This window comes from Dipodomys ordii, unplaced genomic scaffold (genome assembly GCF_000151885.1).
Source record: "Dipodomys ordii isolate 6190 unplaced genomic scaffold, Dord_2.0 Scaffold7, whole genome shotgun sequence".
Taxonomy (NCBI): Eukaryota; Metazoa; Chordata; class Mammalia; order Rodentia; family Heteromyidae; genus Dipodomys; species Dipodomys ordii.
In genome coordinates this window covers 2,901,095-2,914,454 of record NW_012267223.1, presented here as the reverse complement: position 1 = coordinate 2,914,454, position 13,360 = coordinate 2,901,095, and the positions used below count along the sequence as shown (strand labels likewise).

The following is a 13,360-nucleotide window of genomic DNA, read 5'->3' as shown; positions in this document are numbered from 1 at the left end:
CGGGGGGACGGCCGTAGCGCGCCATCTGCACCCGCAGCTCGCGGCCGTCCAGCACCGCCCCGTCCATGGCGTCCATGGCGTCCTCGGCGTCGCGCTTGTCGTGGAAGCGCACGAAGGCGAAGCCGCGGGACTCCTTGGTGTAGCGGTCCCGCGGGATGTACACGTCGCCGACGCGCCCGTACTTCTCGAAGACGCGCCGCAGGGTGTCGGGCGAGGTGCGGTAGGTCAGGTTGTCCACCTTGAGGGAGGTCATCCCCTCCACGTCGGGAGGCGGCCGGCCGTAGCTCATGGTGGCCGCGGCCCGGGGCCCCGCGAACTGGCGCCGCGACTAAGAGACCAACGCCCGAGCGGGCCCGCGCGCACCCCGGGAACCCGGGCGGGAGGCGCCGCGCCGCCTCGGTGGCGGTTACCGCCCGCGTGTGGCAGCGGGAAGGGCCGGACGCGGAAACGTGCGAGCACACGGCTCCGACGGCGCAGCGAGCCGAGCAGCAACTGAGCCGCGGCGCGCCCCAGCGCGCCTTTATAGCTTTCCCCAGAAAATGGCGCCCGCGCCACCCGGAAATGAATCCTCTGATTGGCTCGGCCCGCCCCGCCCGGTAACGTTTCTACCGCGCGCCCCGCCCCCCGCCCGACGCGCCTGCGCAGACTCCGGCGGGCGGGCCGAAAAGCGCGCAGTCACTGCTGACGGGAGGGGGAGCGGCGTGAGCGGGCAGTTGGAAAGCCCGCGAAACGCTCTTTCCGCCGGCGAGGTCGGGCGTGACCGCTCGGGCTGGAGGAAGGGGAGGCGCTCCCCACCCCCGGGTCCCGCCTTCTTCTCATACCAATGCCCGTCCTCCACGCGTCTCTTCTCCGCCCGCAGCCCTGCCTCTGTTGGAGGAGTATCCCTGCCCCTATTTTCCCGTCCGTGTCCCTGGCCTCCTCGGACCCCGCCACGTCAGTCACGGACCCCCTTCTCCCAGCTCCCGACTGCTTTGCGCTGGGACCTGCTCCCCAATTTCCCCTCCCCCCCTTTCCCGGGCACGGTCGGTGGGGGCGGGGAGGGAGCGATTGAGGGCTGAGCGCGTGCGCGGCCCGCAGACCCGAGACTACCTTTCCCGGCGGGCGCTGCGGCCGCAGTCAGCTGACGCGTCCCGTGACCCGCGCGGATTGGGGCCGGCGGGCGGGGGCCGCGGGACAGCAGCTGCTCGCCCGTGCCCTTAATCCCCGCGCGGGCCCCTCCGGCCCTCGTTGGCCTCCGTCTCTTCCGCCCTCTGACCTCTCGCGAATGTCCTAACTCCACCCGAAGCCCGGGACGCGCGGTCCAAGGCCCGGGCCGGACCGCCGGGCCCCCGGGTCCGCTTCTGCTCTCACCGTCTCGTTTCTTTCCCCAGGGTTTGCGGGGTTCACCCCGAGGAGAGCTGACTGTCCGGGGCCGCCGCTGACCTGCGGCACAGCGGAGCCAAAATGTCCCCGGAGTCTAAAAAGCTCTTCAACGTCATTATCTTAGGAGTTGCCTTTATGTTTATGTTCACTGCCTTTCAAACTTGTGGGAATGTGGCGGTGAGTGGAATCCGTACCCCCTCCCTTGAAGGGCCTATCTAAATGCACCCCCAGAACGACCATAAACTTGGAATGCCACGCGTACATTGCACCTTCCCACTTCCCACGTGGGCTGCTTCGTTTTCTTCGATTAGGCTTGATTTCACGGGACAAGACATTTCTCCCTTATGGGATGTTCAGATGACCCTTTATTTTCGGGCTTGACTCTGGCTGATGCTGGTCCGAGTTGTTTTGTTTCTTGTCTGTATTGGCTCCACGTTGGTGCTTGCATGGTTAAGGTAGTAAAAAAAAAAAAAAAAACCTGGGCACTGATAGAGCTGGCCCCTCTCCCCGGCCCCGCCGTTGATGTGTCCTGTCCAGTCCTGTCTCCTGTCATAGTGGACCTGTAGTGTTGAATAGTGACCATTGTGAATTTTGAGTTCTTGCAGTTAGACTTTCCAAGGGGAAGGGAGCTTGAAAGCGTTTTTGTTGACTATTTTTATCTTCTACACAGCAAACGGTCATCAGGAGCTTAAATAGCACAGATTTTCATGGCAGTGGATATACCAGGTATTGTACTGTACGCTGCTTTTCCTTTATATAATGGTAGTTGCTTAAATCTTGTCAAAGTCTCCAGCAATAAAATAATGAGACTGAGTAGTAGTGATTGCTTCCCATTCCCCTTCCTTTTTTTTTGGTATTTGGAAGTAGATAATACAGAGATGATGAGTTTAGATTTCCTGTGGAAGTAGACACCAGGCTTGAGATCCTGGCTTCACAACCTGATCGCTTTACCTTGAGCATGTTATTTCCTTGAGCCAAGTTGATTTGCTCAGATGAAGGACATAGAACACTTCCCAAAGTGGGGGACAAATAATAAGCACTCAAGTATCACAACTACATGCTCCCAATCCTGAACAGGTCAGGTGTTCATGTGCTTCTTGAAACATTTGAGTTTTTCATATTTGAAATTTTATTACAGTAGTAATTTCATTTGCAACTTGGAGTTTGACTAGGAGTTTTTAGATTTTTGGGGGGGGGGGTTCTGGTCGTCGGGCCTGAACTCTGGGCTGTCCCTCAGCTCTTCAGCTCAAGGCTAGCACTCTACCACTTGAGCCACAGCACCACTTCTGGCTTTTTTCTTTTTGCTTATGTGGTGCTGAGGAATCAAACCCAGGGCTTCCTGCATGCAAGGCAAGCGCTCTACCACTGAACCACCTTCCCAGCCCCAAGTTTTTAGATTTTTGTTAAGATGTTGACTGCCAACTTTACAGAAAACAAAGAGGAGTGGAAGTATAGCTCCAATGGTAGAGCACTGCCTTGCAAACATGTGGAGGACCTGAGTTCATTCCCCAGTACTACATAAATAATACATGAAAAGGCTTTCACAAGTCACTTTCACCTTGTGATTATAACTGGGAATGTAGTACATATAAATATACACACATTTCTCAATTTGACAAAAATTAATTGATAATGTTTATCTGTACAACATGTGTTTTGAAATATGTGTACATTGTGGAGTGGCTAGATTGAGCTATATAAACACATTTCTTATTTTTTATCTAGGTATAGGTACTAGATTGTGATACCACTTGCCCCCAAACTCTTCTTATTTTGATTCTTTGTTGCTTACCTGAAGCTTTGTAGATGATATTTGACAATAAAGGAGTCCAGTTTCCTAAGTGATTAATAGCAATACCATAAAATTTTTGTAGCCTCAAGTATTCTGAAGAATGAATGAGAAATGTATTCAATAGTGAGAGGTTCATGAAAGCCAAAGAATAATATACTATGAGTTTACAGATTCACACATTGGCTAGTAAATGAAATCAGGACTCTCAAAATGGTTTTGGTCTCATTTTGCACACACAAGATATAGTAGGGCTGGGTCAGTAGTAACTGAGAAATGGAACCGTTATTTTGAATTAAATAGATTCTGTGCTTTGTTATTTAAAGCAAAGAAATGTGTGTAGTTGTCAGGAACTAAGTTTGTATAGCAACTGCTTGACCCAGTCCTGGATTCAGTCACATTGCCAGGATGAGATCTTCGCCTACACCATTCATTAGCTACCCAATTAATCTGTTTAGCACAAGTTAGATCAAGAGCTCTACTCCAATTTTCTATAATGAGAATAATAGCAAAACTTTCTTCCTGGAGCTCTTAGGCTAAAAAGAGGAAGCATCTATAAAGTCTTAGTCCTGTTATATGTTCTCATTTACCAATTGCATTAAAAATTGATTCAAAGAGACATCTGAGCTATGTATCAGTGGCTCATGCCTATAGATTTAGGAGGCTGAGAGCTGAAAATGTTTGTTTAGAAATCAGCTTAGGCAGGAAAGTCTGTGATGCTCTTTTCTCTTAACCAGCAAAAAGCCAGAAGTAGAGGCATAGCCCAAGTGACAGAATTCTAACCTTGAGCTAAAAAGTTAAGAAACACCATCTATGCCCATAGTTCAAGCCCCAGTTACTGACATAAAAAAGAGAGGGGCTGGGAAGGTGGCTCAGTGGTAGAGCATTTGCCTTGCATGCATGAGGCCCTGGGTTTGATTCCTCAGTACCACATAAGCAAAAAGAAAAAAGCTGGAAGTGGTACTGTGGCTCAAGTGGTAGAGCACTAGCCTTGAGCTGAAGAGCTGAGGGACAGCGCCTAGGCCCAGAGTTCAGGCCCCAAGACCGGACTCAAAAAAAAAAAGAGAGAGAGAGAGAAAGAGAAAAGAAACATCTGATAGTATTTCACTATTTTGTTCAAAAGAAAACTTTAGTATGATAATTCAGTTGGAAGAGATAATTATAAATTCTAACAAAAGAACATGAGTGTTTATTGCCAAACATTCAGACATAGTAGAATTTTGAAGACAGTCCTTAAACATTCTGTTCTTTTTTCTCCTTTATGTGTGTTATGTGTGCAGCATGGCTATTATTTATAGCGTGTTCTCTGCTTCAAATTTGATTACACCATCAGTGGTTGCCATTGTTGGCCCTCAACTCTCCATGTTTGCCAGTGGCTTGTTTTATAGGTGAGTAGTGCAAGACTCTTTCACTTAGAACATTTCTAGCATCTTTCAGGCACACACTGTAAACAGTCCTCTTCCTATCCCCCACCCTGCCCTGTGCTGGGGATTGAACTCCAAGTATTCTGCTTTTTTTCTGGTACTTCAAGCCACAGTACTGGCAAAATCCTAAATATCTCCTTGCAGATTGAAAAACAAACAACTTTCTTTGAATTAATCTTGCTTTCTATCAAGTAGACAAGGAGTCAAGTGAAATACATAAATCCTGCAAGCTCTAGAGCTAGAGTCCATTATATGCTAAGCTATACACAGAGGCCACTACAATCTGATAAAAAGTCTGAAATAACAAAGGAAGAAACAAGCAGCTCACATTGTCAATACCAAGGCAGTGCTTTGCAGGTTGAGTTTAAGAGGGCTCTCCCAGCTGACTCCTAGAAGGCATGCTTGGCTTTGTGTTTCAGGTATTGTTTGACCGTAATACATTGACCTGTTATATTTTAGCATGTACATTGCCGTTTTTATCCAGCCTTTCCCATGGTCCTTCTACACAGCATCAGTCTTCATTGGAATCGCAGCTGCTGGTGAGCATGTTTGTTTATGTTGGATCTCTTTCCTGGGCCCTATAAAGGGTATCATTTAGGTGTGTAGTATGTGAAGCCAAGTAATTTCACTCCCTTGATAAACTTTTGGTTTGAATTTTAGTACTTTGGACAGCACAAGGAAACTGCCTGACAATAAATTCAGATGAGCACACTATTGGGAGAAACAGTGGGATTTTCTGGGCACTCCTGCAGTTTAGGTAATAATCCTTTTGGATCTCAATCAAAGTTTCCTTTGTTTTTGTTTTTGTTGTTATTTCATTTTATTTGTTGTGCCATCTGTTAGGTCTTAATTTCATTGCAAATACAAATTTTCCATGTTGTAGTTGTAGGACCTAGGTTCTAGCTGAATATGATACAGATGCTTTGTATTTATTTATTTTTGGTGGGAAGGGATCAGTCATAGGGGTTGAACTCAGAGACTAGGCATGCCATCCCTGAGCTTTTTCACTCAAGGCTAGTGCTCTACCACTGTGAGCCACAGCTGCATTTCTGGTTTTGGGGGAAGGAGGGTTAATTGGAAATAAAGAGTCTCGTGCATTATCCTGCCTGGGCTGGCTTTGAACCATGATTCTCAGATCTCAGCCTTCTGAGTAGCTAGGATTAAAGGCACGAACCTACCAGTGCCTGGCAAACAGGTTCATTTTAATGGAATTATTTAAATTGTGTGGAAATGACTTTATTTGAACTTAAGGTTTGTAAGGAAGTAATATTCTGTTTAGCATCTGCTGTATTTGAGGGATTGGGGGATTATTTACTTAAGTTCACATTATCCCCAGACAAACTTCTGAGGTGAGAAGGTATCATCTGTGCCCTACAGAAGAAACCCGAGACCAAAAGTCATTATCCAGTTTAAACCATTGTTATCTAGATGAGCTACATTGCTTAATAGCTCTGGGAAGAAACACTGAAATTTAGCCTTTTTTTTTGGCGGGGGGTGGGGGTCTGGTCGTGGGGCCTGAACTTTGGGCCTGGGCGCTGTCCCTCAGCTCTTCAGCTCAAGTCTAGCACTCTACCACTTGAGCCACAGCACCACTTCCGGCTTTTTTCTTTTTGCTTATGTGGTGCTGAGGAATCGAACCCAGGGCCTCATGCATGTAAGGCAAGCGCTCCACCACTGAGCCACCTTCCCAGCCCCAAAACACTGAAATTTAGAAGTGAGATTTAGTTACACCACTATTGAATGAAACACCATGTTCCCTATTTCCCAAGAAAACAGGAATAACAGTCATTGTTTTACTGTCTGTTGGGTTTCATAAATCTGACTTGAGGATTTGCCTTTATGAATTTTGCCTAGAATTTTGGCCTTGATAATGCTTAATAAATGAAAATGGCTATGTTTGTTTTGAGAACAGCCTTATTATGTTGCCCAGACTAGCCTTGAACTCTCAGACTCATGCATTCCTCCTGCTTCAGCCTTCCCCTGCAATCCTCCTGCCTCAGCCTCCCAAGTAGCCAGAATTGTAGGTGTTCACCACCTTGCCCTGTGCAAGTGTTGAAGTGAATGATTGCTTGCCAAGAAAGTATGATCCCTAAAAGGGGCTGGGAAGGTGGCTCAGTGGTGGAGCGCTTGCCTTACATGCATGAGGCCCTGGGTTCGATTCCTCAGCACCACATAAGCAGAAAAAGCCAGAAGTGGCGCTGTGGCTCAAGTGATAGAGTGCTAGCCTTCAGCTGAACAGCTGAGGGACAGCGCTCAGGCCCAGCTTTCAGGCCCTACAACCGACCAAAAACAAACAAAAAATAAGTACGGTAGCTATGCCCATAAGTCCTAGGTTCTTAAGAGGTTTCTTTAAAACTTAGGATTTTAAAAGTAGCCTAAGTTTCTTCCCAAGAAATCATTTCCAGGGTTCCATGAAGTCACATGTTTCAGAGTGAGTCAAGTCCTCTGTAGGGTGGCTCTGAGTCAGGTTACTGTCACATGCATGTCACTGGAATTCTGTCTGGGTCAGTGAAGTGTCTCAGAAAGTCAGGGTAGAGTTACTTTTAAATAACCCAGCACAGGTAGATCCCTTCAAAAATAACCCAGCACAGGTAGATCCCTTCAAATTCACGTCTTTTTTTTCTCTCCCTCTCCATCCCGTCTGTCCCTTTCTCAACAAATAATGACAACAATTGTGGGTTTTTTGTTTGTTTAACCATAATAATTTTCCAGCAATCACTTTCTTTTCTCCCCCCCAGCTTGTTCTTTGGAAATCTCTACATATATTTTGCCTGGCAAGGGAAAACTCAAATATCAGGTTTGCTTTCTTCATGTTGCTTTATTTGGCTGTGTTCAAAGCATAATAGCATCTCCGCAGAAATACCCATTATTGTCTTACTTAAATACCGTACTAATGAACTTCAGTACCCAGGGTTCTCTCAGACGTTTGTTTTTAGTAGGCTTTTTGCATGGGTTATGTTATTAAATGAGAATTACAGTTATGACTATTTTGTGGAGTATCTCAAAGGACAAGAGCAATTGTGCTATATGCACCTTTACTGGTCAGTCCTCAGGAGCTTTCCTCGGGAGCTGTTTTATCTCTGTACTTCTTTTGCTGTTTTCCTTTTAGCTTGTTAGTATATCTCTATCTGAAAGACAAAGGTAGAAATGCCAGTTTGTCTACTCATTTTATTAGGTATTTTGTTTTGTTTTGATTTTTTTGGTCAGTTATGAGGCTTAAACTCAGGGCCTGAGCACTGTCCTAGAGCTTTTGCTCAAGGCTAGTGCTCTTCCACTTTGAGCCACAACACCACTGATTTTTAGGTGGTCTTTCCTGCCTGGACTGGCTTTGAACATCCATCCACAGTTCTCAGCTGCCTGAGTAGCTACGATTATAGGCATAAGCCACTAGTGCCCAGCTTTCAGTCTTAAGTTTTGACTAATGCATTAAAGAGGAACATCAACAAGAAAGTGTGTACAGGTCACTTAATTCTAATACTGTTTGGTCATTGCTGTCTTCTTTTTCATAGAGAGTGACCGGCGAACAGTGTTCATTGCTTTGACTGTGATCAGCCTTGTGGGGACAGTTTTGTTCTTTCTCATTCGGAAGCCAGATCCTGAAAATGTCCTTGGAGAAGATGAATCTTCTGAGGACCAGGAACCAGAAGTCAATGAGTAAGAAGCTGGAAACGTTTTTCCTTTTATATGTGAAAAGAGAGTTTGAGTAACTCTGGAGATTACAAATCTGCTTTGCTGGAGCTGGTAACTGATAGGTATAGGCTACACAGAGACAATGCTTCAAGGTAGAGCTATGAGAGAGGAAGAAAGGAAGGAGGGAAGGAAGGAAATGTTTACAGGGGATTCAAATCCAGTCCTACCTTTGCCAGTGTGTGACCCTGGACTACAGCCATAATCTCTGGATGCCTCCCAGCCTGCCTTTCCTCTCTCTCTTCAGCCCCTGCCCACCCCCCTCCCCCCACATTTCCATGTGTAAGGCTCAGCACCTGTTCCTGTGATCCACCTCTATAGCAGTGGTAAGAGAGGGGTGGCACTGCCAGCAGTTGTCATCACTAGACTCTTGGCTTATAGTACCTGGCTTTTGTACTACCCTACTGACCTGTGTAGGTGCTTTCCGCAAAGGTGTGCAAATGGGGACGTAAGCATGCAGTCCTTTGTGTAAATCACCTGAACACTTTTTTTTGGTGCCTATACTGGAGCTTGACTTCAGGGCCAGGGCATTGTTCCCAAGCTGCTTTTGCTCAAGACTGACACTCTGTGGTGTTTCATTGGAGCTAAGAGTCTCACAGACTTTTCCTGGCTGGCTTTGAGCCATGATCCTCAGATCTCAGCCTCCTGAGTAGTTAGGATTACAGGCATGAGCCACTGACGCCAAGCTTTACCTGAACACTTTTCAATTGTGACAGTATTTAAAACTTTGCAGAATTGTCTCTATTTGAATAAAAGAAATGAGGACGTATTCCAACCATCCACCCTCATTTTTCTTTGCTTATGAGTTGGTAAATTGCAGATCTTGTCTTAACAGCTTTTTTATCTATCAGAACTTTTTTTTCCTCATTGAGATACGTTTTTGCTACGTACCCTGGCTGGACTCAAATTCAGGATCCTTCTGTCTCAGCCTTCTTTTTTTTTGGGCCTGGTTGTGGGGCCTGAACTTGGCCTGGGCGCTGTCCCTCAGCTCTTCAGCTCAAGGTTAGCGCTCTACCACTTGAGCCACAGCGCCACTTCCAGCTTTTTTCTTTTTTCTTATGTGCTGCTGAGGAATCGAACCCAGAGCCTCATGCATGGCTGTACCACTGAGCCACCTTCCCAGCCCCCTGTCTCAGCCTTCTGAGTGCTGGGATTACAAAGCAGGTGCCACACTCTGACTATTGTATACATATGTGTATATCATATAGATACATATAACCATGCATGCACTGAATAACAAGGTTTCTGTCAGCCATGGACTGCATGTAGAACATGGGCCCCTGAGGTTAGATTGCTTGGTGAGGCCAGCCAGCTGAGTTCCCATGAGTGCCCTCTGTGGTATTTGCTTATTAAAATTGCCTAATGAGGCATTTCTCAGAATGTTGTCTGGACATTGACAATATGTTTAAAGCATGGACTAGTAGATATTGGAGAAGATGAGGTCAGAATATTGCTTTGCTTACTTAGCATTTGTCTTTAGCTTTGTCTCCAGAAGGTAAAACTTCTGTGTCTTTGTTTTGTGGATAGCACTGGACCATGTGCCAGCCCTCTCTTAAACCCGGCACAGTTAGATTATGCAAGAGGAGATAGGAGTTTGCACTTGAATCTTGGTGTGTTTGGAAGCCTTTGGAGGTATAGGCAGGACCTGATGGTGAACCTTACAGAAAATGCCAACAAGCAGTTCACATCTGCCTTTTTATCTCAAGTTCATGTAGTGTATCTCTGAGGACCTAGAGATGATGATCTCTAGATACCCACCTACCCTTCCTTCCTGCCTGCCTGCCTTCCTTCCTTCCTTCCTTTCCTTCCTTCCTCCCTCTCTCTCTTTCTCTCTTTCTTCCTTCCTTTCTTTCTTTCACTCTTTCTTTCTTTTCCTGTGCCAGTACTAGTGCCTTAGCTCTTTTATTCAAAGCTGGCAGTCTACTTCTTTTTTTTTTTTTTGGTCCAGTTGTGGGGCCTGAACTCTGGGCCTGGGCGCTGTCCCTCAGCTCTTCAGCTCAAGGCTAGCGCTCTACCATTTGAGCCACATGGCACTCTACTTCTTGAGCTACAGTTCTACACAATACTAGCTTTACAATGGTTAAGTTTCCTGGCTGTTAACCACGATCTTTAGATCTCAACCTCCTGCGTAGCTAGGATTACAGGTGTAAGTCACCTTTTCTACCAGTAATTTGATTATTCTGAAACCCCAGCTTCTCCCTTAGGTAGATAGTGAGGTACATAAATAGGTAGATTGCTTTCTTTTCTTCACTTTTTTTAACCCCTCCATCTTTCCTTTCCTCCATCTTTCCCTGTCTCCCTCCTTCTTTCCTTCTTTCCTATATTATTTAATGATCTGGGGATGTAAACTTGGCTGGTAGGGCAAGAATTTTAATTTTTTTGCCATAATCTTTTTATGTGATACCTAAAATTGCATTATCTCACTGTCTCCCACAGGTAAAAAATAGAATTATTTTATAAATAAGGAAATGAAAGTAATTTGTCAAATCACCTGACAGTGGCCAAGTCAGGATTCCAAAGCCCATGTTATTTTTGTTTTGGTTTGTTTTGGTTTGATTGGTGGGGGGGTGTGTCATGGGGCTTGAACCTCAGGACTTGGGTGCTGTTCCTAAGCTTTTCTGCTCAAGGCTAGCACACTACCACTTTTAGCCACGGCTCCACTTCTAGTTTTCTGGGGTTAATTGGAAATAAGAGTCTCACAGACTTTCTTGCTGGGGCTTGGTTTCAAACCTCAATCCTCAGATCTCAGTCTCCTGAGTAGTAAGCCACCAGTGCCTGGCCAAAGCCTATGTTTATAACCAGAAGGTTGCCCTGAATATCAGCCATGTCACACAGAAGATGTTCATGCGTTTGAAGAATGTTCGTACTGGAAGGCTTATTTTTACATAATACAGAGGATGGGAGATTGAGTACGGGGGGATTATTATAGCAAGCTAGAACGCTCTTGTGTTCTGCCAAACATTTGTAGTAAGCTTATCCTGAGCCTTGTCTTTCACTGCTCACAGTAGCGTGGTGCTGGGCAGCAGGTATGATGAACACAGTATATGGAGTGAGGCTGGAGCCGGGAAGGGACCCCGGGAGCAAGGAGCATTCAGAGTCATGCAAATATGTGCTAACCCACATAGAGGACAGAGCTTTTTTTTTGGACTTAAGTGAGCTAGATAAGTATACAGTTATGGATAGGATAGGGCTGTTTGCTCTCTTTTTAATTGTCAAAGGAAAAATTATTTCATTTTATTTTCTCAGGTCTGCCCAGAGCAACATGACAAAGGCAGTAGAAGCATTTAGTAAGTATTTTCTGTGTCTGAAATTCAAGGTCAATTGGGGAGTGCCTTTAGTTGTTTCGCTTTTCCCTTTGCCCTGGAATCTTGGGACTAGTGGTTCCCCAGGGTTTTTATTTTTCCAGGTATGCAGCTTGAAAATACATGAGTCTCTTTGCAGTTGCCTAACATGGGGTGTGGGGTTGTAACATGACTGCCCTCCTGAGCAGGTGGGGCGGGAAGGAAGCTAGGCTCTCAGGAGAGGACAGGGTGAGTTCGCACAGGAGGTGAGAGTAGATGGTTTGCCCAGCCTGAGATCAGGCCAAGGCTGCAAGGAGCAGTGGTGCATAAGAGCCGTCCTAGTCGTCCTCAATAGATGTCTCTGGTCAGGAACTCTGCTAAGCTCTCCCCTTGCTTTCCTGATTCTCACAACAGTTTGTTATCATCATCTCCATATTAGAGACGAGAAAATTCTTCAAGAAATTGTCACTTAAGACTAAAGGCTCAAGGAGAACATGAAGCACTGAGTTCAAGCCCCAGTACTTGGGGGGGGGGGGAAGGGAGGAGATGCCACTGAGTCTGCTGGTCTGCTGGTTCCTTTCCTCCTGAGTACTGTGCACCAGTAGTTCTGGACACAGACAGGGCATTTTAACCAGTGGCCAGTGCATGGAAATGGGGAGCCATCTGTGTGGTTGGGAGTGTGATAAGTTGAGGGAGCATTGGTTATCAGCATCCATGCTTTAACTTTGACAGGCCAGCAGCATCTTGCTGACAAGACAACAGGCTATTGCTAATTTGGGTTTTCAAGCTGGTAAAAAAAAAGAAGAAGAAGAAGAAAATTACCCCAAGTCAGTAGTAGATAGCTGAGCTATGGCTTTGAGTACAAACTTTGAGCCAGTGGTGGACTTCAGTGGCCCCTCAGCCACAGGCAATGGCATTTGATTTGAGGCTCTCTTGGTCGAGGGCAGTTATCCTCCATTGGGAGTAGCCTTTCTGGGCCACACTCGGAGTAAGTCTGCTGTTAACTGGCTGGTCTTAGTGGGGGACAGCCCCTATGGCTGCTAAATTTGACTGGTTGTTACATTGATAGAGAAATTGTTGCTCTAATCAGCTGGCCCAGATGACACAGGAGTTTTTGCTTTTGGCAAGGAATTCCTATAGTCTGTTTGTTTTTTTTCCCCCCTCTGGTTCTAGTCCTGGAACTCAGGCGCTGTCCTGAGCTGCTTTTGTTCAAGGCTGGCACTCTGACACTTGAGCCACAGCTCCACTTTTAGTTTTTGAGTTGTTTTTTTTTTTTTTTTTTTTTTTTTGGTAGTTTATTAAAGACCAAAGAGTCTCCTGAAGCTGGGCGCTGGTGGCTCATGCCTGTAATCCTAGCTGCTCAGGAGGATCGTGGTTTGAAGCTAGCTCAGCCAGAAAAGTTCGTGAAACTCTTCTCTTCAGTTAACCACCAGAAAACCAGAAGTGGTGCTGTGGCTAGAGAACTAGCTTTGACCAGAAAAACTCAGGGGTAGCACCCAGACCCTGAGTGACCACCCAGCCTCATAACTGACAAAAAATAAAAACAGAAAACAGTCTCATGGACTCCGCTGCCCAGTCAGGCTTCAAACCATGATCTTCAGATCTCAGCCTCCTGAGTAGCTAGAATTACAGGTGTGAGCCACCGGCTCCCAGTCCTGTAGCATGTGTCCACTGGGGCCTGAACTTTGAGTAGAGACTATTTCTTTTTTTTGGGGGGGGAGTCCGGTCGTGGGGCCTGAACTCTGGGCCTGGGTGCTGTCCCTCAACTCTTCAGCTCAAGGCTAGCGCTCTACCACTTGAGCCACAGCGCCACTTCT

General features: G+C 46.3%; 2 protein-coding genes across 2 annotated transcripts in view; one reads left to right on the top strand and one right to left on the bottom strand.

Moving 5' to 3' along the window:
• The window catches only part of Srsf2 (serine/arginine-rich splicing factor 2), a 3,082-nt gene extending 2,609 nt beyond the window's left edge, over positions 1 to 473 (bottom strand). The window contains exon 1 of the mRNA XM_013037844.1: positions 1 to 473. This exon is cut by the window's left edge and continues 6 nt beyond it. Coding sequence (XP_012893298.1) covers positions 1 to 289 — 289 coding nt within the window. The 5' untranslated portion in view covers positions 290 to 473.
• A 673-nt stretch (positions 474 to 1,146) lies between these two features.
• Positions 1,147 to 13,360, top strand: part of Mfsd11 (major facilitator superfamily domain containing 11) — a 27,653-nt gene continuing 15,439 nt past the window's right edge. Inside the window, exons 1-8 of the mRNA XM_013037838.1 lie at positions 1,147 to 1,539; positions 2,033 to 2,088; positions 4,432 to 4,539; positions 5,035 to 5,114; positions 5,236 to 5,332; positions 7,314 to 7,372; positions 8,085 to 8,229; positions 11,509 to 11,549. Of these exons, the coding sequence (XP_012893292.1) occupies positions 1,444 to 1,539; positions 2,033 to 2,088; positions 4,432 to 4,539; positions 5,035 to 5,114; positions 5,236 to 5,332; positions 7,314 to 7,372; positions 8,085 to 8,229; positions 11,509 to 11,549 (682 nt within the window). The 5' untranslated portion in view covers positions 1,147 to 1,443. The remainder of the gene's footprint in view (positions 1,540 to 2,032; positions 2,089 to 4,431; positions 4,540 to 5,034; positions 5,115 to 5,235; positions 5,333 to 7,313; positions 7,373 to 8,084; positions 8,230 to 11,508; positions 11,550 to 13,360) is intronic.